The sequence below is a fragment of the Calliphora vicina genome, chromosome 1 (genome assembly GCF_958450345.1).
Source record: "Calliphora vicina chromosome 1, idCalVici1.1, whole genome shotgun sequence".
NCBI lineage: Eukaryota > Metazoa > Arthropoda > Insecta > Diptera > Calliphoridae > Calliphora > Calliphora vicina.
The window spans coordinates 133,153,502-133,180,788 of NC_088780.1; the positions used below are offsets into that span (position 1 = coordinate 133,153,502).

A 27,287-nucleotide genomic window follows, 5' to 3' on the forward strand; every position below is an offset into this window, starting at 1 on the left:
TGGTTATTGAAGACCAGAAAAAATAAAAATCTTTTATAATGGTTATTAAAGACCTAAAAAAATAAAAATCTATCATAATGGTTATTGAAGACTAAATAAAATAAAAATCGTTTATAATGGTTACCAAAGACCAAAATAATATTGGTTATTTTTAACTGTTATTCAGGGACCATTTTTCAAAAATTCTTGATAAACAATTATTTCAGGATTTTTTCCAATATTGGTTATAACAGTTATGTCCCTGGTTCTAACATTTTAAAATAGCGATATGTTTTGTATTGTTGCATTAAACATCATTTAACAAAAAAACGGAACACTTGTGTTTGGTAAAAACGCCCAAAAAAAATACTAATTATATTTCCATAAATAACTTTGAAACTATTCCTCGTGCACATATCTCGATAGGAGTCATCGATAGGGCACTAAAATACGAATCTATAGTGATATAGGTTATTTTTCGGGAGACTTGGGTTTAGAAGTTACATACCAACTTGCCTTGATAATAATAGTTATATTTATAATAGTGGTTATATTTTTTTTTGTTAGATTGTATTCTTTATTATATGAATTCTAGCCAAAAAGAAAAACCATATTGTTTTGGCCGTGAACATTTCTTAAACATGCATGTGTAATTTTAAAATTTTAGTACATAGTAATTTTTACTGTAAGAATAATTGTTTTCGATTATTATATTATTGTGTCTCTTAAACTTAACCTTGAATTTTTTTTGGCTTTATTTTGGATTTTCCCAACAATTTGTTCAATTCTTTTGACATATAAAATGGATTTTCTGCTGATCCATCGTTTTCCGTTGAGTCTTCTAAAAAGCAAAAGAACAAAGTATCTACGGCCATTGAATATGTGCTAAATATAAAATGAGCCATAACATAGGCGATTATCGCTACCAGAACAACAGGAACCACAGGATAATGTATACCTGCAACTTCTGGAAATGCATTCAAAGCGTAATAAGTTGTTAATGAAGTACATCCTGTGACTAAAAGCTTCGACAAGAAAAAAAGGAAATCAGAAACTTTGTCCACTGCGTAGACGCGTAAAATATTTTGTGTAATAAGGCTAAAGGCTTTTTTTGAGCTTGCACAGAAGCTGGTACTATGTATGGCACATGTTATGTATGCATTTCGGTTAAGAAAACGAAGAAAATTCTCAAGCAACCAAAAGAAACATTTCATGCAACATAATATGGCACGTGTTATTGTATTATTGTATATTTTGGCTTTCTTTTCAATGAGTTCCAAAACATACCTTATCATACGACAAATCGACAAAATTAAAGATCCGAAAGCCAAGGTGCCTAGATGATAAAAAGTTGTTATCCACATTGCCTTTAGTAGCGGCAATTTCGGTATATTATTCTTGTTGAAAGTCCAATACCACAATGAGAATGTACATGCCAAAACCATGTCTTCATAAGCCGATAAGAAAAACGTTACCCATAGAAAACCAAACACATTGAATAACATACACCATTGGGTTTTTCTACTTTTCACAATCTCATTAAAACTACAGGAGGTTTGAATGCATTTCTTTACATCATTTTCGATGTGACAGAATTGTTCGAACAAAGCTGGATCACAAGCCGCACCTAATTTATACGGTTCTTGAATCGAAGGTCCATCGCATATACATGCTTCAGTAGTATTAATGTTTCGATGTACCATTTTAAAGGAATGTTCTCCAATTGAACTGAGATATAACAAAATTATTATCGACAATATGGCCACAAAAATATTGAGGATTCCCGGAAATATTGGAAAAAATATTGATGATTTTATATTCATTATAGCTCTACTGGCTTCCTTAATAATAGCAATAGCAATTTTTATGCGCTTCCGGATCACCATTACAATCAATAGTATAATGGTGAGGAGTGCTCCCAGAACAATTGTTACATATAGCCAAACATCACCATTTTCCAAAACGTTTTGTACTTTCGCCATTAGATGTATTGCGTGGTGTGGTACATGGGGTACTGTGCTCCACTGACGATATTGTTGAAAACTATAAACGAATGAATAACTCAAACCCAATATTACACCACATATTGAAATCCATACCAAGGGTGCAGCCAGCCAACGTAAAAGTGTAATAAACAATAAAACCGCAAAAAGATGTAAAATGAAGGCATAAATAATAACTTTCCAAGAATTTTTTAAGTCAAGTGCTACATGCTCAGCTAATATATCTTTATCGCTATAACCAAATTTCGAGATAACGGAAGCAATTATTCTTTTGAAATTCGAATTAGATTGTTCAATCTTTTCTTTTAAGACATCAATGGACGTGGAATTATTTTGTTTATTACACATCGATTTCATTCCTTCTCTGAATTCGACGAATTTAGTTTTAATCGGTGTTATATCTATAAAGTTCGATGGAGGCAAATCCGATCTGCGATTTCGCCCAGTGAAAATCTGAGGCAATATATTACATAATTGCTCAGAAAAATCCCATACGCAATGATTAAATATTGGTTTACTTTTTAAATACCAACCATTACACTGATCATTCTCTATAGCATTTTGCACATCAGCCAAACTCTTCAAGTTTTTTTTGTTTACATTAGAATCACAAATGAGTTTATCCTTTACAGCATTTAAATCGCCATTTATCATGCTTTCTTGCAATACAAATGATGTTCGCGGACATTCTTCCACGCATATTTGTTTGGTGTCGCATCCTGTTATGGGTGTCATTGGATCAAGACATTTATTCAAATTAAAGAAAAATAGCATTTTCTTATCACGAACACCATAATCTAGACCGCATTTAGCATTTTTCGAGTCTGTTGGAATTAAAACGTTATTTAGATTTCCTTCGGAAAGTGCATAGCTCGCTATATACACCCAGGCAACTATAAAACATATAAATACTAACAGACAGTGAACGTCAGTACAACTATGTTTTTTATGTCCTTTCTGCTTAATTTTAGCACTGGGTTTCCTTTGTAAAGGAGCCATTTCTTGTTGCAATTGAATGGGCAATTCGTTGCTTGCGGAAGTACTCCTTGAAATTTGCGCACGATATGACATACGTTTGGAAGTTGTTGGGTTCACGAGAGAGCTATTAAAAGAACTTCTAATAGATATTCTTGGATCAGTCATATCGTCGCCATTTCTCATATATATCCTTGGATCTGACATACTGTCACAATTCCTCATAAATATTTGTGGATCGATATTATCATCATCCATTTTTTTTTTAATATTCCGCTTGTGTTAACCGTTTGCTGAAAACAATAAAACTATACTACAATCTTATGTTGATTATTTTTTATAAAGAATGTTCTCATTGGGAAAAAATAAATTATATTTTTAATTTAGATATTTCAAATCTGTGGTTTTTAACTTATTAATACATAGTGATTTATCTATATAAGTGCAATCATCAGCCTTTTTATGATTGTATTTTTGTACTTGTTTTTTTTTATTCTATCATGTAAATTTTTCGAATAGAACAACTTTATCGTATTTAAGATTTTTTAGTCAATAATATACTAATTAAAAAAAACGAAACAATTTTGTAAATTGAAAAAAAAAACATAATAATTCTGAAATAGGGCTAAATACCCTAAGTAACACACAGTGGTGGCCACCTAATTAGGCATAAAATTGTTTGCTAAATTCCATTTGATTCTCAATTAATTTTTCAAATATTTCCTCAAATATGTATATATGCGGTTTTTTCTACATGACAAACATTTTTTTTAAATAAACATACATATTTCCTAACTTTTATATAATTACTAGCTGATCCGGCAAACGTTGTTCTGCCATACAAATTATTTCTAGTGAATATTTTGGTTGTAAAATAAAAAATAACGAATGTATTCTAAGTGAATTTGGCATTATAGGTATTTTTGATGCCAAATGAAGAGAAATACAAACAAAATTTTTTTGCGAAAAATATTTAAAAAATGGGTGGATAGGGACATCCTAATGTCCTAGCGGTATGAAATATAATATTCTCGTACCTACCAAAAATATGTAAAAAATTTCATAAAAAAAGGTAAATATTGATATTTGGATATTGCTCATACAAAATACTTAAATATCGGCTAAGAAACGGATGGATGAGGGTCGGTTGATGAAAATTTGAGGTTATAGGTATTTTTAATGCCAAATAAATAAAATGTTTGTCAAAAAATTGTAAAAATAAATTTTGGATAGGGTCACCCTAATGACCTAGCGGTATGAAATATACTTTACGACCTATTCTCATACCTACCAAACATACATACATACAAAATTTCATAAAAATCGGTTGAGCCGTCTCGGAGGAGTTCAAACACTAACATTGTGACACGAGATTTTTATATATTAGAAGATATTTTTATTATTTCGTATCTTTAGTTTCACTTGTTTCGGTTATATCATGTTATTAACAGCGGATGTTCACTGAGGCGGGTCAACGTATTTCTACTTATCTTTGTCCATATATGTTGTACCGATTTTTTCAAACATTTTTGAGCACCAAAAAATATCAGTACTAAATTTCATATCCCAAAGTATTTTTGTTTTGGTTACTATACATGAATTTTTTTATCTGTCAATAAAAAAAATTCATATATTTGTCCCTAAATAGCTGGCCGCCACTGTATGTACCTAACATCTTAAAGCTCCTTATAAATCTCGTATGTATATGAAAATAATAAATAATCATCCATACCACTCTGTTCTGTAAACACAATTCGAGTGATCTTCAAAAATAGTCGAAATATGTATGTTCTGCAAATCTCACGATTTTTTATATTGAAATAGGTTTGTTTACTTGAAATTAAAACGAGTAAATTATGAGGATTCGATTTACTGAAATCCAAAATATGTAAATTTAAAAACGAAATCGTTACAGGGGTTTTGTACATATTAGTTTTACGTATCTCATAAAATCCATTACCTTCCCTGTAGCCAGCCTAGAACCATATGTCAACGAACGCGTCAATAGCTTTTTTATTATGCTATGCAGTCAATAGTTATAGAAAATAACTATCTAGTCAGTAGTGCTACAGTCTAATTGGTAAGTAGTACTACTGACAATGTCACTAGTAAATCACTACAAATTCTATTTTGGCATTCCCAACAGGGTTCCTTTTTTAAATAAAATGAATCAACACAGAATTTTAATTTTATTTCATGAATTTATTAATGTACTATTTTAAAATATATTGTATAAAATATAAGTCTGAAAAGAGATTAAATCTTAAATATTTATGTTTAAATAATAAACTTACCATTACAGATGGGCTCTACAATCCTCATGAGCCATTTCCAAGACATCGTGTACTCATTTATATTAGTCTGTGGTATAGTAGGAAAGATTCAATCACAGGAGGATAGATACATTGTCAGTCTTGCAACAAAACAAACCAAAGATATGTAAATAATTAGTAATGCTCTCTTGTTTGCATAATAGAAGAGTGATTTTTTCCTCAATCATTTTTTTCGCGTTCTTCTCCTGCTGTTGTACTTCTAAGCGTTTAAAATTATGCTCAAGCTTTTTTTAAATTATTTGATATTGTTATCATTCATATTTCAAGGATGTTTATAAAGTATTTTTTAAAAAAAGTAACATTCATAGCAAAACATTTTGTTAAATAGTATCACAATTCTTAAATTTAATATGTATGCAAAAAATTTTAAAAAAACTTGTAAGATCGTTGACGTCTACCAATAAAAAAATCAAGTTTAATAACTGAAGATGTAATCGATTTCATGACAAAGGGATTATCGAAATTAAAGTTCATCAAAGCGTGTTGAGTGGATTGGGACCATAATTCGATTTGAAAATTTAAAGAAACTACATATATGTACATGATTTATTTAAATTTGTATTCAATTATGAATATCTCAAAAAGTGGAGAATTCAAAATTTTTTAAAATCACTATGAAGATTTTAAAAACATTTTGAATTCTAAATTCTTAAAGCTTTTATTTTTGCAGGAAAGTTAAATATGAGAAATATATTAAATTCTTTATAAAATATATGGTGTCAAACAAATAGTATTAAACAATTGTTTTGAACAGAAATAAAAATTAATCTAAAAAAACTAATTAACTAAATTTTTTAACAGCAGCATACGTTCCTCTAGTTTAAATTGTTGTTGATGTAATGTTATCTTAAAAAAATAGGTTAAAAACAATAGATATTGTTGTCCGATCGAAAACACTGCTTTTCACAGCCAAGACTTATTTAATTATATGTATAATTAAAAAAAATGCATTTACGAACGTATGTTTAGTCCAAATTATCTGTTAACACTAAAAAAAGTAATGCAAATGTTTATCTGAAATCGATAAGTTTAGGTGTTTCGCTTAACTCTCGAGTGTGAAAGTGGTCATATGTAAATCGAATATAGAAGGTATTTCGAGTAGCTATTACTTAGCTGCAATATTAATTGTTGGGTTACTAGGTAAGTAGTTATTGCTTGCGTAAACTTTATTAAGTCCAAATTTCAAAATTTTCTGTTCGTGTTTCTTAAAACTTTAAACAATAAAACCGAATTCCGAGGTATTTTCGGGGTTTTATAAAAAAACAAATTTATCCTTTAATTTAAACAAATTCATACTTTTATTTAAACGTTACTACAGAGAGAATGATACATGGAGAAGACATGAAATGTTTATTTAGTGGTATAGAATCAAGGCTGTCCACATTTTAGTTTATGTAATAAATTGGAAAAATCTGTATCTCTGTAGCCCAATTATGAATAAAAATCCCCGGGAGTTTTTTTCCCTTTTCGTTTTTTTTAAGATAGAATTTTAATATGAAAAATAAGAAAAGGGAAAAACTACCGGGGAATTTTTTTCATAATTGGGCTGATTATAAAACATATTTATTATATGAGAAACAACATTATTATTGATGTTCCTCAGGTACCACAGTGAGCTGAACGAGACGAAATTCAAATCGAACGATTTTGTACATTGAAACAGGTTTGTTTACTCAAAAGTAAAACGAGTAAATCGTTTTTGGCCTTGAAGCCATTTTGCATTACAAATAAATAAATAAATACATCATCTGGGCGGTTACTGCGTAACTCAATCCGAATACGAAAATGTGCATATTTGCCATCATTGCTTTACGTCAAAAGTTTTTTACTGAAAATTTAAATTTATTTAAAATTTACCTTGTCCAAGATCTGTTTTATATGGGCAATTCCATATCATCGTACGTGAAATTTGTACGCCTATAGAGTGGAATAGATTTTGCAAAAATAAGAGTATCTGAAAAATAATTTGGTCTTTATGTTCCATTCAGACGGTACTATATTTTAAAATAATAAAAAGTTCTTTCGAAATATTGTTGTCCAAAATATTGAGCGAAATAAGTGTATATCGTACGTGACATAAAACGGAACTCATTCTGAGGTACATGTAGAAATATGCGAAAATATTCGAATCGTGAGAGGCGTTATGTTTTCTTTTAATTTCTTACACTAAACGAAATATTTTTCCTTTACAATCCGTCATATTTAAATTAAAAAAAAATCTTTGATGATTTCATAATAAATAAAATTTAATATCGTACGTGACATACCGTACGTGACAGATTTTTCTCTTATAATAAAACAATTATTAGCCTAAAACATTAAAAAATTAAATATAATCAGTTTAAACTATTATTTTTGTCTTTAAAATGTTGTAATATGATCTAAATACTTTCACATAGTAACATTATTATTTTCTTCTATTCAAATCATCTTGAAAAGTTTCAAGGGTTCTTGTGTTTTCAGTCGTGGTAGCGATTCTCGTGGAATTGCCCATATGAAATCTTTTTAACTCACCATTATTGAAAAATAGAATATGGGCATTTCCTACGATTAGTCTCAACTAGGATCGAAAAATAAAATGTTGATAATCATCGTGTTTTATTGAAGATACATATTTCTATAAAATTTGTTCGATCCAAAGACGAAGCCCATTGAAACTGGCCGAAATCGGTCCATTATTTCACCTAGCCCACATACAAATGTCCTCCGAAATTGAACTTTATCGGTCATAAATGTTTAATTTATGTAGGTCTACACAAGTTTCGCTCCAAATAAGTTTTATATATTCCGAATTCATATCACAAAATTTTATTTTGATCGGTCCATAATTAGTCATTGTTCGTATATAAGACCCGCTTTCGTAACGTTCTCATAAAAATGTTGGTATACACACAAAATTCAATATAAATAGCTTTCATATAGACATAAACTACCACCTAATTTCATGGAGATCGGTCAATAATTGGTCATAGCTTAATCGCTTTTAAATATTCCGTCACATTTCGCAGATTTTTACATTTCACTACTGTCAGCCAAAGTTGACTTCTATTTTGCATTCGTTCGTTACCTGTTACATGTTCATAACTATCATTATGAAAACTTAAACTCGATGAAATCCATCTTTTGCACTAAACATAGATCTACCAAAATGATATCGAATCGCAAAAAAAAATGCTAGGAAAAGTTTTGTTTTCTATAGGGCCTTTTCGGAAATGCATCACTGCGCTGCATTTGATGCGCATCTGTGATTAGTTTGCGATGCTGATACAAATCAGCTGATGCTGATGCGCATTATTTGGACATCAAAAGCGTACCAATGTACGTTCGTGACCCCAGGAAATGCCCATATGAGAAACAAATTCATATTGCTTTAAAATTAAAGCCACAATAGATTTAATTAAAATATTTCAAACACATTCTGTGTTCGTATTAGGCCTTAAAAACCGAAAATGTTACGATACGGCTTCTACATTCATGCCTATTGCTGTGGGGTTACTATGTAATTCGATTCGAAACGCTCATCGTGGTTGGAGTAAAAGACTTACGCCTACGACAGTTTCGTACTAGATTAAAGAACAAGTTTGCATTTTATCTTTAATCTAGTACGAAACTGTTGTACTAGATTAGGTAGGCGTATGACGTTTACGCCAACCACGATAAGGGTGAATGTATAAAGTATACAAATTCGAACGAATTTCTTTTCGAAAGGAGTTACATAAAAACCCCCGTTTAGTTTTCTGTATGTGTTTTTTTGCATACGAGTAAAAATTATCGAATGCCGTCGTTATAAATTTATATACATTTTATTCTATATCGAATAAGGGATCCCAAAAAATAAAATCGCCAGTTCGAATATGTAATCGCTCATATACGAATGCGAGAATTAGGGCCTTTTCGGAAATGCATCACTGCACGTGATGCGCATCTATGATTACTTTGCGAAGCTGATGCAAGTTTGATTGTTTTTTGCGCATCATCTGTTTCACTGTGGCTTTTTAGAATTCAAGACATTTGCAGTGTTGCATTTTAGAACGTACAGCGCATAAGATTCAGCGCAGTGATGCATTTCCGAACAAGCCCTTAGCCTTCAGCCTTTTGATCATTTCTATAAATCTCTTTCAAGTCGCATCTCTATGTATGCAATTCCGTAATACTATTCAAAAGGAAATAGTTCTTACTGCAATAGGTTGTTTAAATGCGAATATTTCCCTTTTCGAATCAGATTACAGAGTTGAATTTACAAAAAATATTTTACATTTAATTTCCGAAAAGTTTAACCCCCCTTTTCTCAATCTCTAGTTATCGTCTTTCGTAACGATGGACATTTTCGGAAATGCATCACTGCGCTGCATTTGATGCGCATCTGTGATTAGTTTGCGATGCTGATACAAATCAGATGATGCTGATGCGCATACCATGCATCAGCCATTTTGGTGATGCTTGGGCCTTTTCGGAAATGCATCACTGCGCTGCATCTGATGCGCAGTACATTCTAAAATGCAAAAGTTGCCAACACTGCAAATGTCATGAGTTCTAAAAAGCAACAGTGAAACATATGATGCGCAAAAACCCATCAAACAAGCATCACAAAAATGGCTGATGCATTGTCTGCGCATCAGCATCATCTGATTTGCATGAGCATCGCAAACTAATCACAGATGCGAATCAAATGCAGTGCAGTGATACATTACCGAAAAAGCCCCTTGTTTGATGGGTTTTTGCGCATCATCAGTTTCACTATTGCTTTTTAGAACTCAAGACATTTGCAGTGTTGCCAACTTTTGCATTTTAGAATGTACTGCGCATCAGATGCAGCGCAGTGATACATTTCCAATTAAGATAATTTTTGTATGAGAACTGTCAGTAGATCGTCACGATAAAAAAAACAGATATTGAGAAAATGGGAGTAAGACTAAAACACCCTGGTATGCTCGGTCGGACACTTAAAAGGCCTTTCTTTAAACATTTTAAAACTATGTTTACTAATAAATAAAGTTATACATAAAAAACGCTTGTTTGTTGTTGTAAATTTTTCTTTTACGCTTCCTTCTTGTTTAATTAAATATATAAAATGTCTTAAAATTAAATTAGGGTATATATTTTAATATAAATACACTGACAAAAGGACTGATCATATATAGCTTGTAAAAACAAATTAAGAAATTAAATTATTAAAAATGGTAGATTAGAATTTAAAAAAAAAACATCTGTTCATTTGCCAACTATTTTTACTGATATTCTAATGTCGGTAAATATAGTAAACACTAGTACACATACGAACAGACTACATGTGATTATTATTATAAACTTGGTACATAAAAATTAGGTACATTTCTTACATACAAAACAATTACTTTTTGCTGTTAATTGAAAATTGTTTGTTGTTTAATTGTGAAAGATTTATCTTATTCTTTTAATACCTTTTTTAAATACACATTTATATAAAAACATCCCATTTTGTAAATACAAATGAGAAGTTTTTATGATTGATTGGTGGTTTTGTTTGTGGTTTTAACAATGGAATCAAATGAAAGAATTATACATACTACTACATATTTTTGTTTGTTTATATTAATTATTATAATTCAAGTATTTCTTTTTAGTTTTCTATTTTCGAAGGGTATTTTTGATGATATTTTCTGTTTATAAATAAAAGCTTATTTACTCTACTAAAATATAAGATGCTTAAGAGCCTAAAAGCAGGGTTCATAAAAAAACAAAGTTACACATGCTCATTTTCGTAATAGCTACAAGGTAGGGTTACATCAATTTATGTGTATGTATTCTATACACAGGCTGTTTCAAATCGTTTGCTGTGTTTCTTTCCTTGTACCTCATTATCAAGACACTTAAAAAATTAAGCTTTTTAGATTTTGTTTCTGAATAAAATTTGATTTTATTGCCTGATAAGCCTGCCTGAGCCTAGCGTATTTCTCTTCCTTGCTTTGCTTTTCCTTTTCCTGCCTGCCTCTCTTTTGTCTGATAGTTTTTTGTATTTGCTCTATTTTTACCTATTTGCGAGGGAGGAAAAAATTTTTAAATTTTAGATTAGCATTAAAAAGTGAACATGATTTGAAATCATAATATTACAGCGTTTTGATGACTATAATATGGTACAACAGAGCGCTGATATTAAATATATGTACATATAAAATAATGAGATCTTATAGATGTTTGAAATGACGTTTTGATAGAATCCAACTTATGTTATAAAAATAATCGTATGTGAAATATTTTATAAAATAAAGTTGGTCTTTTATTAAAAGTTCAATAACATGGTACAGAACTGTTTTTGATTCTGAAATAGCATTTAATATATCGAGGTACACTGCGTTTTTTGTTTATTGGTGTCAGGAGTACTTATGGGTCGAGTATGGATGGCATTTGATAGAATGGCAGAAATGATAGCTGCCAGTTGTCATCTGTAATTACCATTTAGGCAATTGACAACGCAACTGAAGTTCTGTTGCCATCCATAATCGTCGCATTAATTTTCCATCCATGTTTCAAATCGCTCTTAATTTGAGTGTTTAGTGGGACTAAGGCAAATATGAAAATTCGGAACAGAGAATCTTTAATTGTAGTGAATATAAATTTCAGGTACCATGTAATTTTACTTTTTCACAATAGGTCTTTCAACAGTTTTTAGTGTTTTACACTTACCTTATATTTAATATCTTCTGTTACCGCCACCACCACCGCCACCGATGTTACCGCCACCGGGGCCACCACCACTGTTGTAATTATTACCACCGAATCCACCACCTTGAGCACCACCACCACCTTGGTTACCTCCTGTAAATATTGTACATTAGAAAATTATAGAAAAAAAAATATATATTTATTTTTTCAACCAAACTCACCCTTATTAAAACCATATGGTGCAGGGCGGTTATTGCCGAAATTACTACGTTGAGGGCCACCACCATAACTTTGTTGGTAGTCATTGCCGAAACTGCCGCTACCACCACCACCGCTGCCGCTATTACTACCCCAACCTCCACCGCCACCACTACTGCCACCATTGGGTTGAGAACCGCCAAATCCACCACCATTGTTCCATCCGCCGTCATTTCCACCACCACTGTTCCAAGGACCTCCAGCTGGTTGACTATTCCAACCTCCAGGTCCACCACCTTGGCCGCCGCTTCCAAAGTTACCATTGTTGCCAAAATTATTTCCGCCCCAATTGCCACCGTTTTGGCGATTGCCACCCCAACCGCCACCACCTTGGTTACCACGGTCATTACGGCCACCACCACGACCACCACCACCGCCACCTCCGCGTCCGCCGCCACCACGACCGCCATCAATATCCTGTTTGGCTATGGCTTTTTTCACATCCAAAGTCTTATTTTTGATGGTATGGCTCTTTTGCAGAATAATTTTGTCAACGGGATCATAATCATCAAATTCAACAAAAGCGAAACCACGCTTTTTGCCAGTTTCTTTGTCAGAAACAATGTTAATACCCAAAATGTTACCAAAGTCCTTGAAGTATTCGCGTATGCATTCCTCGTCATGATCGTCGCGAAGTCCGCCAACAAACAGTTTCTTAACTGTGGCTCCGGCATTAGGATTATCAATCTCCTGACGTGGTACAGCACGTTTAGGTTCTACAGTTCGACCGTCAATCTTGTGAGGACGAGCATTTTGGGCATTATCAATCATATACGACTGTGAATATGTGATAAAGCCAAAACCTCGAGAACGCTTTGTCTTGGGATCTTTCATGACGACGACATCAACAATGTTACCCCACTTCTCAAAATGGGCTTTTAAACCCTCGTCAGTAGTGCGGTAATCTAAGCCGCCAATAAACAACTTACGCAATTGCTCAGGCTCGCTGATGGGCTAAAATGTAAAACAAAAAGGTTTTAGTTAATTTTTATCTGACGCATGTATACATTGTAAAAGTACAGTTATTACAGGTGGCAAAAAAAATATATACATATGCAAGAAATTTCGTTTGTATTAAACAAAGAATTTTTAATGGAATAAATTCACAACCAAGATGTATATAACAATTTTCATGATAAACGTCGTCATAAGTACATAATTGTTGTAAAAAATGGGTAAATAACCTCATTTTTAACTTGTGTACATACACGACCGCCATTTTGTATTTCTTCATCTAATTTTTATATTATACATAAATTTTCCAAAAAAAAAAAAATTGCAATATGGATGAAAAGAAACATTTATAATTATCTACATTTAAAATGTGTAAACTAACAATTATTTAGTATTTAATATATAATTCATTTTGCAAACACTTATTATACATTAAAAAGCAAACTTACCTCATCACTGTAATCGTTGTTTCCATTTTCGTTTTTCTCGGACATTTTAATGTTTTTTTTGAGAATTGTCAATTCAAGATAATTTATTTATTATATTTCAACACTTTCCTTAATTTCTTTATTAACTATTTATTTTCTGAACTTTATAGAGAAAATTTGAAGACCGAGCAATCAATTCGGGCGGCTTTCCTTAACGAATTAAAACAACGCGGCCGGTTTTTTGGTATATGTTTTTTTGTAAAGGCTTCTTCGTCGTTTAGCTCTCTTTGAAAGAGAAAGATATATTAGTTATGATGCCTAATTGTTGTTTGTTAAAGCAAAACGCTCTATGTTCTATACAGCAAAAATGTAAGCGAAAAAGGGAAATTATAAAAGAAGGAAAGAGACGGATATATATTGATTTGTGATCAAACAATGCGGCCGGTTATTTGCAAGGCGTGTTTACATAATTGAAAGTTTTCCTGTGATGATAATTCAGCGATTTTATTGTAAAATTTTGCGATTTAGAGAAGGGTAAATTGACTTTAAACTAAAAAAGGGCAAAAGAAAGGAGAGTAAATAGTTTTAAATTTGTAAAAAAAAAATAGTTTTTCTCCATTGTTTTTCTCTTTAAAATATTTATAAATTAATTTTGTATAAACCTGTAATAAATTTAAAAACTGATTATAAATTTGGGAAAATGTCTATAAAATAACAATTTTGTTCTTAACAGCGTAAAAGCTACAATAAAATACAACACCACAAACCTAAAAATTCTTCAGTAGTGTTGAACACATGCATATATATTTTTAATGTATTTTGCGAAGGTTTAAACCAAGGCGAATACCAAATTATATTGAATGAAATAAAGTTCATGTATTTTTGATCAAATCGATAGAAGGAGGTGATAGACAATTACAAAATGTAAAGTTTATGAAGATTGGAGACAAGGTGCATTTAATAAGGTGCCATCGGCAGCACAGCTGATTATAGAAATATCACGCACAAATGTCAAACTACATATATAAAAAATATCCGCCCGTACGCCCGTATGTCAAATTCTATATATAAAAAATAAGTGAATTCGCCTGTATTTATTTCAATTCGCCACTGCTGTCACCTTGTTAAATACGCCTTGATTGGAGATCTAGAATTTTGAGGAACCCTTTTACTATTCGTTTTCTGATAGCTTTTTAAACTTTTCGAAAATGTGGAGTATTTAATACTGCAAAACGATTTTTAGTTATTTCTTTGATGTCTAATAATTCATGTGGAACAAAAATGCTTTTCCTGTTGTGTACTTCAAGGCTGTGGGTGTGATATTATATTGCTAGTGGTCTAATTTGGTAAGCAGATCTGGCGCTATGGGATGATAAACGTAATGTTCACATTTTTGCCATTTAATCCAATTTTTTTTTAGATGTACTGCTTTATTATTTTTCTAAGCAATAAAATAAAAATACCTTATGCTTAACTAATTATTACATTAATATATTAAATAATATTAAAATTTGATTTATTTATATAAAACTCCTAACATTTACTATTTCTTGTGTGACCTTCGAACGAAAACGCTTTTTTTATAATTTTACAAAAATAGTTTAAAAAATAACCAAGTTGGCGTCACTGTCAATGCTTGTAGTAAATCTCCGAACACTTCCATGACAACAATATGCCGCCATTTTTACGAGTCTCTACGAGTGGAAAACTTTACTTCCGCTCGGTACGTCGTGAGTTTTTTATCATTGTTTTTATGTGTGCTGTGAAATAAGTGAAAATTTTCAGAAGTAATTAAGACAAAGAATTTTATTGAAATCAATAAATTGTTTAGCTAAATTTATTTAGCAAAGGTGAGAACAATATATAAATACTCTATAGAAAATAAAGATAGTGCAAACAAATTATAAAATATATATTATAAAGTGTATGTACATTGTAAAAATTCTGTACCCGGTGACGCCATATTGCAAATTTTTTCATGTGTTTTGCGCAGAACTGTATTAAAAAAGTGATATTCAGATTAAAAAATTGTAATATAATATAAAATTTATTTATTTTGTTCAGCTTAACACAGACGATAAATAAATAAACAATGGTTGGTTCACGAGTATATGTTGGAGGTTTGCCCTATGGTGTAAGAGAACGTGATTTAGAGCGTTTCTTTAAAGGCTATGGTCGAACACGCGATATTTTAATTAAAAATGGCTACGGTTTTGTGGTAAGTACATACATATATACTAATATGAAAAATCAATACAATACATAAATATACTATGTAATTTTATTTATGAAATTAAAATATATTTTACAGGAATTTGAAGATTATCGCGATGCGGATGATGCCGTTTATGAATTAAACGGGAAAGAGCTATTGGGAGAAAGGTAATACATATAAACATTTATTACATTCATTTGTGAAGCTATTTGTTAATTTGTATGTATTTTAATTCTAGGGTTGTGGTTGAACCTGCCCGAGGCACTGCTCGAGGTAGCCATAGGGATCGTTATGACCGCTATGACGGTGGACGTCGTGGTGGCGGACGTTACAATGACAAGTAAGTAATATTCGTAACTGTTCTTCAAATGCATTTTTTCTTCGGTGTGTTCGAAAATAACTGAAGATAGATATCATTAGGAAGAGTATTTCTTTTGTTTGAGTTAATAGTAATTAGCTAACTATTCCGGTATAAATTAAGATCATCGAAACGATTTGTTATTTTTTTCATAGATATTGTAGAATTTATGAATGTACATTGTAATTGTAAGCTATTTCGAAATATCTCGATTTATAATATGGCATAATTTTTTAACATTGTCTGCCAAATAGGTAGTTTTGAACGGTACTTTAGAAAATGTTGATACACAAAAAAGTATTTTCAGCAGAGTCAGTGTCAAGCTGTGTCGTTGGCACAAATAAATTTTTCCTTATAACGAATTTCCAAAAACATCAAAACATATTCTGCTATGCTATATTTTCAGCATAGCAGAATGTCAAGCTGTGTCGTTTTCGTCACTATTAAAAAAACATCTATGACTAATTTTGTTAAATCGTACATTTTATGTTGGCACAAATAAATTTTTCCTTATAACGAATTTCCAAAAACATCAAAACATATTCTGCTATGCTAGAAAATATAAATGTAGATGAATAACAAAAACTAAAAGATTGTAAAACATCTGCAGAAAATATGTTATTTGTTATCGTTTATTGTGTATAATTTCACCCCGCTTATTTTATTACAAACATCCCTTAACGAACTACTTAATATCGCTGAGTTTGTAGAATTCAATAGTTTTCTGTATACACAATAGACAGGTAGGTTGAGGATACCTCGTAAATACATCTTAACATGAAATTACAACAGCTGCATTTTTGCAACACTAGTAGTATGTAATTTAGATGTACATTTTTTTTGTTGTTTTGGTTTAGAAGTTATATAGCAATCAAATACCAGATACATACATATATGAATATGTTTAATATCTCAAAGAAGAACCAACTGTAACTTTAGTTTTTCATTACACTGAATGAAGTTATCGGGATGCAGATCTATTCATTATTCAGAATATTATGTGTTGATTGTGGATGGTAACCGAATTTTAGTTGATTGTTAGAGGGCAACCATAAATTTCTTGTTGCCAATTTGGCAACTGAAAATGGTAGCTGCCAGTTATCATCTGTTATAACATTTTGAAAACTGTCAACGCAACTTTTTAATTCGATTGCAATCCATAATAGACCCATTATATTTTATAGTTTAGCGAATAATGTGTCGAACTTTAAGGCTACCATTAGAGAATTTTAATTTTTTAGAAAACAAAATTGCATCCGCTAATAATTAATTTTGTGCAAATGTTTTGTAATGAATTTTTTTTTTTAAATTTAATCAAGAACTAATCACTAATTCATTTTTTCAGAAATAAAAACAACAGATCCAATTCCCGTTATGGACCACCATTGCGAACTGAATATCGTCTTATTGTAGAAAACTTATCCAGTCGTGTTAGCTGGCAGGTATGTAAAACGTTTTTCTATCCACAATTCTACTTTTAGTAGCCCTGTATTTAACCCGTAGAATATATTAGTTTAAACGATTTCAATTGTTTTATATCCCTGCCTAATAAATGTCTTCCAATTTAATGCAGTTTTCTAAATATGTATTTTGAAGATTCGAGGGATATAAGACAATCATCGTATTATTATTATTCTAAATAAAATGATTTAAACATGTTTGATTTTACTAGTTTACGTTAAAAGTACATGCAAATTTCCTTAAAATATCTTCAATAAAGCATGGTACGAACTGTTTTATTTTTGGCATAACATTATTATAGTTAGTTTAAGCAATATCAGAATAATTTGTTCAATATGAGTTACCATTAGTAGCACTTTATATCATAAAATCAAATTTATTTTAACAGTGAACAAAATTAGGCTTTGTACATACAGATTTTATATATTGAAATTTGTTATTTCAGATTAATGATGTTGAGTAACTAAAATACAGGAAAATTTTCATTTAGGATTTAATAAATGAAGAATATTTTTCGGAAATCGAAAAAGAGCAAACCGATAGACCAGCATTAGAGTTAGGGTTATAAACTTTTAACAACTACAAAAGGCAGTTCGGACCATGCTTTAATTATATCGTGTATAAATATTGAAATAGATACAACGTTTGCGTGTATTCTTTTTTGAATTTACATACTAACATTATTTTGTTTTGATACATACATACATGTCCTTCTCTGACTATTCACATATATGTACCAATAGAATGGTATATAATATATAAATATTTCTCCTGCATGATGAAAAAAACAATCCTTTTATCTTCCATACTGAAATCCATTTACTATATTCGATTTTTTGGTTAATTTTTATTATTTTTTTTTTTTATTTATTTCAACTAACTATTGGTTTTTAAAAAGCTTAACTTTTTTATAATAAAACAAGCATTTTTTTTTTTTTAAATACATATTTCTTTGAAAGCCCCTCTATCAATATTTTGTATATATAAACTTAATGTGTGTGAATTAAAAAGTAACTGACTTATCATTTCCCCCTAAAATTATTTCTATTTTTGAAATGTTAACGACCAAACACTACCAATGCACATCAAATAATCTGGGTACATCATCTATTTGCCCTGCCAATACAGTGCGTGTCCTAAACATACAAGGTGGTGTATCAAATTAGGTGAACAAAATACAAAATGGGTCAATTACAATGATGCACTTAAAACGGAAACAATCCTAGTAATAATCTATGTGGGTCCTAAAATGTGTTAACTTCCTTAAATTTTTGATTTGATGGTGACTATCGATCAATATCAATGTCAAAGATGGTGGCAAACATTGACACGAAGAAAGAAAACAATTATAACATTGATAAAGCTGGTCAACGTAATACCAATGATGACTATACACAAAACGACGTTAAACGTGTGACTTTAAAATGAAGAAATTATGATCGAAGAAATTATGATTGGCCATTTGCTAATGCTAAATGGACAGAGAACACATGTATACATACTTGTTTTATGATAAGAAATAATGAAAAAATAAGCAAATTCATTTAAATAGAGATAAATGAATATTCTTTTATCACAGATGCCATTTAAGTTCAGGTTTCTTAACATAATTTACATACATATGTAAAAATATTCAACGCAGAAGATGCCTACGAATGACATCGCAATCTGTTCGCTTGTAAAAATGCCACACGTGTACTACGGAGTCTAGAAAAATCACATAACACAAAAGAAAAACACTATAATGTAGTCACTTGCTTATAAAAAAGACAATTTCATCATTGATACCACGAGGAAGATAAAATATAAAAACAAAGAGATAAATCCATACATCTCCCCGCCTACCTACTTAGTGCTTACATATATGTACGTACATGCATCCAAATATGGTGGTCATCCATGAAATGTTGAAGTTGTTTTATTTTATACGTTTGTGTTTGTGTTTAAGAATGAGAACGAATGATACGATACCATCACTTTAGGTATTTCAAAAATTAAATTCATTAAGTTTTAAAAAAAATTTTAATATTTCTGAAATATAAAAATTTAATTCTAGAATTCTGAAAGCATATTTCGTTTTTGTCATTTCCGAACACAAGATTTCGGAATACTCGATCGATGCAGAGGTCCGTCTAATTTTGCGATTGTGAACTTAATGTGAAACAAATAATTACACGTTTGGAATAAAATACGGATATCTAAATAAAGATCCTGCGTGAATCCTAATCCAGCCATGCCTCTCCATACTAATCACATCAACCGGGAAAATTCCAAGAAATATTAACTAGAGATCATTCTGACTGGCATACAGGCAGGCAAAAACGTTCACAAGAAGACTATTTTTATACATAGTGAGAGAGAGAGAGAGGGAGCAAGAAATGAGAGGGAATATTTTGCTTACCAACTATGATTCACTTTTCTAAATCTTGATGACTGGCGAAACACGATCCATTTCTTCCTACGTTTTTTGGGCTCAACAATTCTTTGACTGTAGATGAAGACGACGGAGACTGGGTTTTGCTTGAAGACAATTCATTAAGTTGTGAAGCCAAGAAATCTTGAGCTCTACGTCCTAACTGAGATGATGCTTTCAAGATGTTTGACCACACGAATTGGCCGGCTTAAAACACTTACATAAACTTGTCTCTTTTTTAACTCTGAGACTTGTTACAATTTCTCTTTTTTTCAGTAGTTGCAGTACGTTTTAAAGCGAACTGATACATGACTCTTTTTCCAGTGAGGTTGGCAAACTATACTCAAACATCCGTCCATAGGTTCAGACTTAAAACATTTCTTTGGCAAACAATTTTGGCAGATGTCATTGGCTAATAACTAATGTCGCCTACTACAACCACCACCACTGTGTTCCCCCTTTCCCAAAATAAAGACTACTGGAAGCTGGCTAAAGAATATATTCAGACAGACAGTACTGATTAACATGGTCTGTGTTGGCTAAATCGTACATTATCCGATGTTTTATATTCCTCCAGCTCTTGATTTATAGTATTGGTTATAAGAAAACGTACATTTTCTAAATGTGTGCGCCCCCTTAAAGATGATGATGTTGATGAAGTGTTCCCTTATCGCGATTTTGTAGTACAATTCCTATGAAAAACATGTGTGCATCGTTCTTTTGAGGTGTGAAGAGTATGCGTTACCACAGCTTGAAAAGACTTCAACTTTTATGAGAATCGGCCGCCTACTTCTAACAACTACCCTTCCCATCACCTATACATACAAAAAAAAAACACGTGCCACTAGTCAAAATTGGTCAGTTGATCTCGTTCTGGTTCTGGTAGATTGATTGGTCAATAATAAAAACGTACCAATAAACACAGACGTCTCGTCTCCTATGTAAGAACTGTTCAATTCAACCATGTCAAAAATGTTGTACATTTAAGTTTTCTTTTATATGTAATATTGATTATTATTCTCCTAAACATTTTTCATTTAATTGGAGTTGAAAACACCATGAAAATTTAATAAATATTTCAGCTCTTATTGTGTGTTACATGCTAAAACGAAAGAGAGTGTGAGGGACTCAGAATTAAAGCGATGCGCGCGCATTCAGGCAGGCTGAGGAAGGAGTAAAGGAATGATGAGGATAATTTTAATAAGGATTACAACTTTGTGTGGTCTGTCAGTCAGTCGCTGGTCGATTTCTATATTATCTATCTAATGTTTAAATGTGGAACTAGACAACGATCGAACGCCGCATGTTTCCATAATAAGCAGCTGAATATGTTTATTTATTTTCGAATGTGTTACTCTCTTCTATTCGTTCCTGGTAATGCTTACTAATGTAAAATTATCTTTTGTTTACTCTTTCTATGGTGTTTTTTACATGGGGTTTATTTGTACAATAGGACCTTAAAGACTATATGCGCCAAGCCGGTGAAGTCACCTATGCTGATGCCCATAAGCAGAGACGAAATGAAGGGTAAGCTATTATTTTTTGGTTTCTATATTTTCTGAAATTATTTAAGATTTGTTTCTTTCTTTGCTTGTTCAGAGTTGTTGAATTTGCTTCATTGTCTGATATGAAGACTGCTATTGAGAAACTGGATGATACTGATTTGAATGGCCGTCGTATACGTTTAGTTGAAGACCGCCGTAGCGGTCGCAGTGGTCGCGGAGGACGTGGAGCATCTGGTTCATCTAGCTCAAGATCACGTTCTCGTTCACGCAGACGTTCTCGCTCTCGTTCCCGCCGTTCTTCACGTTCACGCTCCAAGTCTCGCAGTCGTTCAAAGTCTCGTGGAGCTCGTTCAAAATCTAAGTCACCAGTAAAATCACGATCCCGTTCACGTTCAAAGTAAGTTGTCTTGCAATAGTTTGTACGCCCACCAAAAAAGTAACATAGGATTGTTAATTTTAAGTATACAAAAACAGTTGTTTTAACAAAATGTATTATTTATTTATTTAAAAATCTATTTCAGAATTTTCTTCTAATAATTGGAGGGAAAGTTTTTTTTAAGTTTTTAAAAATACCAAATATGTACTTGCTCCTATTTTTGAACAAATGCAAATGAGATTGATTCGCTATGTATTATTTTTTTTGTTGGGTGTATTTGGTGGTAGATCTCTTAAAACTAGTATTATAAATTTATTTTTTTTTTTTAATAATATTTCAGCAAATCACGAGAGCTTTCAAAATCAAAATCTAAGTCTCGTTCCCGCTCACGTTCTCGTTCTATCAAACGTGATTCCCGTTCGCGGTCTCGTTCACGTTCCATTTCTAAACGTGAATCAAGATCACGTTCCCGTTCTAAATCACGCAGAGACTCTCGTTCACGGTAAGTTGTGTTCAGATTTGTTATGTTTTATTTTGTGCACTCAATTTAAAATAAATGTTTTTCTGTTTTTTATTTTATTTTCTTTGTGTTGCAACACTCGATTGATTTCAACAATATACATACATATAACCAATGATTTGATTGATTGCAATGCATAACATACATAATTATAATTTGTAATTAATTATCGGATCGATGTAAACATACATCTTCTATTATCGTCTGTCGTCTCTATATCAATTCGTGTGGAGTACGTTATTATCATTACTCTTAATACTTGCTTCTTTAATTCTATCCCTCATATTTATATTTCCATTCTCTTTTTGATTTTAAAAAAATTCCAAATTATTTTTTGGTTTGCAAAACAATTTTAAAAATTGTCTAAGCAGAAGTTAAAAAAAAAATATTGATGAATAAAAGTTCTATTTGGTTTGTCTTGGTTTTAACTACTATTTATTTACTGATTCAGAAATAATACGCTCCATTTTAGAGATTTTTAACTGAATATTAAAATTCTGTTTAATTAACTGCTACTGTAGTAGTATGTTGTTTTTATAGCATATGTCTGATAAAATGCTGTTTTTACTAAATCTAAAATAATGTTAAGTTAGTCGATTGTGTCTACATAAGACATCTTTTTAGTTAGATCTTCATGCGTAGTATATATCTCCAAAACTACACACATTTAAAGAATGGGGCGTAATATTTAATAATCCCCGTATCTTTCTGTTGCTTATAATATGATCATGTTTTTTTCCTTAATCTTAATTAATATTTATGTTTTTTTCTTTTTTTTTCTATTCACTTTAATTTTTACAGCGATCGTTCTGCATCTAATGACAACAAATCACGTTCCAGATCAAGATCGGCATCACCGAAAAATGGTAACGCATCTCCTGATCGAAACAATGAGAGTATGGATGATTAGATTTTAGAGACATTTAAAATATAAAAAAACATTACTACGTTACTTATTTCTTTCCTTCGTCTTTTTATAATCATTATATATAATTTCTTCTTTTGCTATGAGTTTTCTTCAGCTCTCCTTTAATGTAATTTTTATCTTAAAAAAAACTACGTAAATTCATATTAAAATGAAACGTAAAAACAAGAAACAACGTAACAAAAAGTCTAGATATTAAACAACAAACAATACCTGTAATTATCTCGTGAGAAATTTTGAAATATGTGGTAATTTTAGTAAACAAACAATAAGAATTATTTTAATTAGAATGTGTGTATTCTATTAGTGCTTTCAATGCGTGCTCTCTCACAAAAATATTGCACATGTATATCTACCACTATTGTTTACACCGGTTTACATTTTATTGCATACAAATATTTTTTTCAAATCTTTGAAATTTTAACAACTTTCTTACAAATTGATTTTCTTTATTGTTTTATGTATCTTGAAAAATAAATAAAAGTAAAAAGCACTTTTCCCGCCCTACCAAAAATATACCACATAAACAATACATACATAGAAAGCGGCATTTCAATGATGCTGTGAAAAAATATGTATTGAAGAATAAAAAAAATAAAATTTGACGTTTTACAATATTTTTTTTTATTTTTAAATTTATGCTTTAATTATTGCGGTATATAATTAAAATAAATACAACAGAAACATTTTTTATTTAATCTTAAAATTCTACAATATTGTAGTATATTCATAAGAAAAGAAAAATAAAGAATCAATTAAATATTAAAAACCTTTTTTTTTATTTCTAATTTAATTTATACAATGTATAAAGCATACAAATTCGAACGAATTTATTTTCGAAAAGTGTTACATAACCCGTCTTGTTCTTGTATTGTACTTTCGCTTCCACCTGGGGGGTTATGTAATTCGTTTTGAATAGAAATTCATTCGAATATGTATGCTTTCTTTATACAATTACACAATTGGTCAATTCACAAGGTCTCTTATCATGTCATAATGTCCTAATATTTCACAATGGTTTTTATTGTTTTTCAAGCAAAAAATGTCCTAAAATAATACTACTCTGTATGCTGTTTATTGTGTAATCGTAACCTACCAGCAGAGACCTGCGCCGAATGCCTAAGAGTTGGTTAAGCCGAGCTGTCGAGTCGAGATATATTAGGACATTATGACAATATGACTGATAGAGACCTTGTGAATTAACCAAATATATAAACGCCCCTGGCTAATACATCTTTGACATACTACTTACTGGCTTAAAAAAAAATATCGAAAAGAGTAGCGAACAGAATTTACAGTAAGGTATTTTTTTAAATTTTGTTTGTATAAATTTAAAATATTTCACATATCATAAGGCTTTAACATTAAATCGTGTTTAATGATTTTTACGTTTGATATGGCCAGTATTATTTACATTTAATGTAAAGCCTTAAAGTATGTGAAAATATTTAATTTTTAAATGATGAGTTCTGCCGACAGAAAAAAAGTTTCAACATAGTATGATTATTTATTTGATTTCAATTCATAATATTTGTAATTAATTTCTTAAATAGTATGATTATTTTCATATTTTTTGTTTTCAAATAAAATTTAAATTTTCATTTACATACAAAAATGTTAAAAATTTTTTATGTTTTTATTATTTTCAGAATATGAGAAAATATGCGCAAAAATTACTGCATTTTTGGAAGAATATGAAATGCTTAATGCAATGAATGTTTTTTTTAGATATTTTGTATGTTTCAGATTTTGTTGATTAATCGGGAAAGATTATCCAATATATGGCTATTATACAAAAATATTTGAACTAAATCATTGCGTAATGCAATTGTAGTGCTATTTATTATAAAATATCAAAAAATGTATGTGAAAAAAAGCTAAAATTTCCGTCATGTACAATTTTATAATATTTATGAATCGATTTTTGGTCAGAAATATGAGTGATCACAGATCGAGCTCTTTTTCTTGATTAAACGCTTATTGGCCAAGTTATTAGCGAATTTAGATATTTTGAGTTTTTATATAAATAAAATCGAATTTTGGTCAGAAATATGAGTGATCACAGATCGAGGTCCTTTTCTTGATTCAACGCTTATTGGCCAAGTTATTTGCGAATTTAGATATTTTGAGTTTTTATATAATTAGTTAAATCGGTCAGGCGTCAGTGATCACAGATCGAGCTCCTTTTCTTGATTATACGCTTATTGGCCAAGTTATTTGCGAATTTAGATATTTTGAGTTTTTATATAAAAAATCGAATTTTGGTCAGAAATATGATTGATCGCAGATCGAGGTCCTTTTCTTGATTCATCGCTTATTGGCCAAGTTATTAGCGAATTTAGATATTTTGTATTGCGAACATTAAAAGAAATTAGTTAAATCGGTCAGGCGTCCTGCGATTTTAGATATATAAAAAAAAAATTGGCCTGGACAATTTTTCTTTCAGTAAAAACTTAAATAGGATTACTATGATCATTTACTGCCTGTTCCACGATGTAGAAAGAAAAATGAGTCGAAAAAATTGATATGAAAAACACTCAGTTTTTAAAATTCTTTCGAATAGTTTTCATACAAATTTGTTCGATTCATTTTTCTTTCGACATCGTGAAACATGCTTTTAAACAAAGAAAATAGCCAAATCGATGTAGCCGTTTTCCAACTTTAGATAAATCGAAAAAAGTGGGCGTAAAAGTGGGCATGGTCGATTTTTCATTCCGTAAAAACCTAAAATGAAAAAATTTGTCTAAATCGGTCCGGCCGTTCTCTACTGATGCAATTACCAAAGAACGACATTTGATTTTTATTTATATAGAAGATAGATTCATTCCAATTCATTCCGTATAAGGGCGCAACAACCAAAAAATTTAATTTAATGGATATTGGTACAACGCACCAAGACACACGTCTTCACAAATTTAATTTGTAACCACAACAGTATTCATTTTATCGAGCCATAACCGCAAAAAAAACTCAAGCGACATATTTTTCATTTAGCGTTTTTTTAATAAATGAATTTATTCGCATCAATTGCATCATCTATAAAAATTAGACGTTCAAAACAATTTTTAAGTGCACTTTGAAATTTTTTTGTTTTTTTGTGACAGGGGCTTGTCGCTTAAGCTAAAATTTCTTAATAAAAAAAAAACTGAAAATTATATTGTTTTTAAAAGTTATAATAATTAGACTTTTGCTTAATAGTTCATTTCAATTATCGCTAGACTTGGGTAGTTCATAAACGAACTAGTTCAATTGAACGATTCCATTATTTGAACTAAATGAACTAGTTCAAATCGTTTGCTCACTTAGTTCAGTATTGAACTATGAATTAAAATGGTTCATATGTACGCTCTTAACTAAATGTGTGTTTTCGTTGTTTTTCCAGCTTCTCTTTATACGAATTCTGACATAATGCCGAAAAAATAAGGGTCATAATGGATAGAATCTTTTCTCAGAATTATATAATTATAACTGACAGCAAATTAAAAACCCAAGAAGCATTTTAGCTCCACTATAATATCTTAATACAAGAAATGTATCACTCGTTATTTTGTTATAAATAGGTAGTTCAATAGTCAAAAAGAGCGATTGAACTAGAAGAGCTATCTAGTTCATTTTTGAACTATGAACTAAAATGAGCGCTTATTGAAATGAACTATTAGGCACAACTCTAATGATCGCTCATTTTAGGTCATAGTTCAAAAATGAACTAGGTAGCTCTGCTAGTTCAATCGCTTTTTTGACTTTTGAACTACCTATTTATAAAAGAACAAGAAACGAGTGATACATGTATTATAATAAAATATTCACCCCTATCGCGAATGAATATTTCATATGATGTTCGCTTTTCCCATTTTTCGTTCATGAACTTTGTTCACGTGAAAAAATTCCCCATGTTGTGAAATTTTTCGATGGAATTTTGAAACAATAAACAGCTGTTGCGAA

General features: G+C 30.8%; 3 protein-coding genes across 6 annotated transcripts; 1 reads left to right on the forward strand and 2 right to left on the reverse strand.

Annotated features, from left to right (window-relative positions):
- Positions 1–527: 527 nt before the first annotated feature.
- On the reverse strand, positions 528–3,246 carry LOC135963879 (choline transporter-like 2). The gene has a single exon (XM_065515875.1). The coding sequence runs from the start codon at positions 3,213–3,215 to the stop codon at positions 711–713; it is 2,505 nt and encodes an 834-aa protein (XP_065371947.1). The 5' UTR covers positions 3,216–3,246; the 3' UTR covers positions 528–710.
- Positions 3,247–5,138: 1,892 nt separating this feature from the next.
- On the reverse strand, positions 5,139–13,760 carry LOC135963881 (heterogeneous nuclear ribonucleoprotein 87F-like). 2 transcript variants are annotated; one of them, XM_065515877.1, is made up of 4 exons: positions 13,594–13,760; positions 12,154–13,144; positions 11,954–12,085; positions 5,139–5,370 (listed from the first exon to the last, which is right to left on the reverse strand). In XM_065515877.1, exons 1-3 carry the CDS (start codon positions 13,636–13,638, stop codon positions 11,961–11,963), a joined length of 1,161 nt encoding a protein of 386 aa, XP_065371949.1. In that variant the 5' UTR covers positions 13,639–13,760; the 3' UTR covers positions 5,139–5,370; positions 11,954–11,960. The 2 variants fall into 2 exon arrangements, with proteins under 2 accessions (XP_065371949.1, XP_065371948.1); XM_065515876.1 differs by lacking the exon at positions 5,139–5,370 and adding an exon at positions 11,154–11,301 and having other exon boundaries at positions 13,594–13,755.
- Positions 13,761–15,262: 1,502 nt separating this feature from the next.
- Positions 15,263–24,114, forward strand: B52 (serine and arginine rich splicing factor B52). 3 transcript variants are annotated; one of them, XM_065515878.1, is made up of 9 exons: positions 15,264–15,422; positions 15,637–15,790; positions 15,884–15,954; positions 16,026–16,127; positions 17,491–17,587; positions 21,473–21,546; positions 21,619–21,921; positions 22,241–22,402; positions 23,222–24,114. In XM_065515878.1, the coding sequence occupies exons 2-9, from the start codon at positions 15,665–15,667 to the stop codon at positions 23,328–23,330; spliced, it is 1,044 nt and encodes a 347-aa protein (XP_065371950.1). In that variant the 5' UTR covers positions 15,264–15,422; positions 15,637–15,664; the 3' UTR covers positions 23,331–24,114. The 3 variants fall into 3 exon arrangements, 2 of the variants coding, with proteins under 2 accessions (XP_065371950.1, XP_065371951.1); XM_065515879.1 differs by having other exon boundaries at positions 23,261–24,114; XR_010576860.1 differs by lacking the exons at positions 21,473–21,546; positions 21,619–21,921; positions 22,241–22,402; positions 23,222–24,114 and adding exons at positions 18,735–19,588; positions 19,663–20,960 and having other exon boundaries at positions 15,263–15,422.
- Positions 24,115–27,287: the final 3,173 nt, after the last annotated feature.

Coding starts and splice junctions, on each gene's coding strand:
- LOC135963879 (XM_065515875.1), bottom strand. CDS start 3,215: ATGGATGATGATAATATCGATCCACAAATATTTATGAGGAATTGTGAC.
- LOC135963881 (XM_065515877.1), bottom strand. CDS start 13,638: ATGTCCGAGAAAAACGAAAATGGAAACAACGATTACAGTGATGAG. Junction 13,145..13,593: donor ACAACGATTACAGTGATGAG/GTAAGTTTGCTT, acceptor TTTACATTTTAG/CCCATCAGCGAGCCTGAGCA. Junction 12,086..12,153: donor ACCATATGGTTTTAATAAGG/GTGAGTTTGGTT, acceptor CAATATTTACAG/GAGGTAACCAAGGTGGTGGT.
- B52 (XM_065515878.1), top strand. CDS start 15,665: ATGGTTGGTTCACGAGTATATGTTGGAGGTTTGCCCTATGGTGTAAGA. Junction 15,791..15,883: donor AAAATGGCTACGGTTTTGTG/GTAAGTACATAC, acceptor TATATTTTACAG/GAATTTGAAGATTATCGCGA. Junction 16,128..17,490: donor GGCGGACGTTACAATGACAA/GTAAGTAATATT, acceptor TCATTTTTTCAG/AAATAAAAACAACAGATCCA.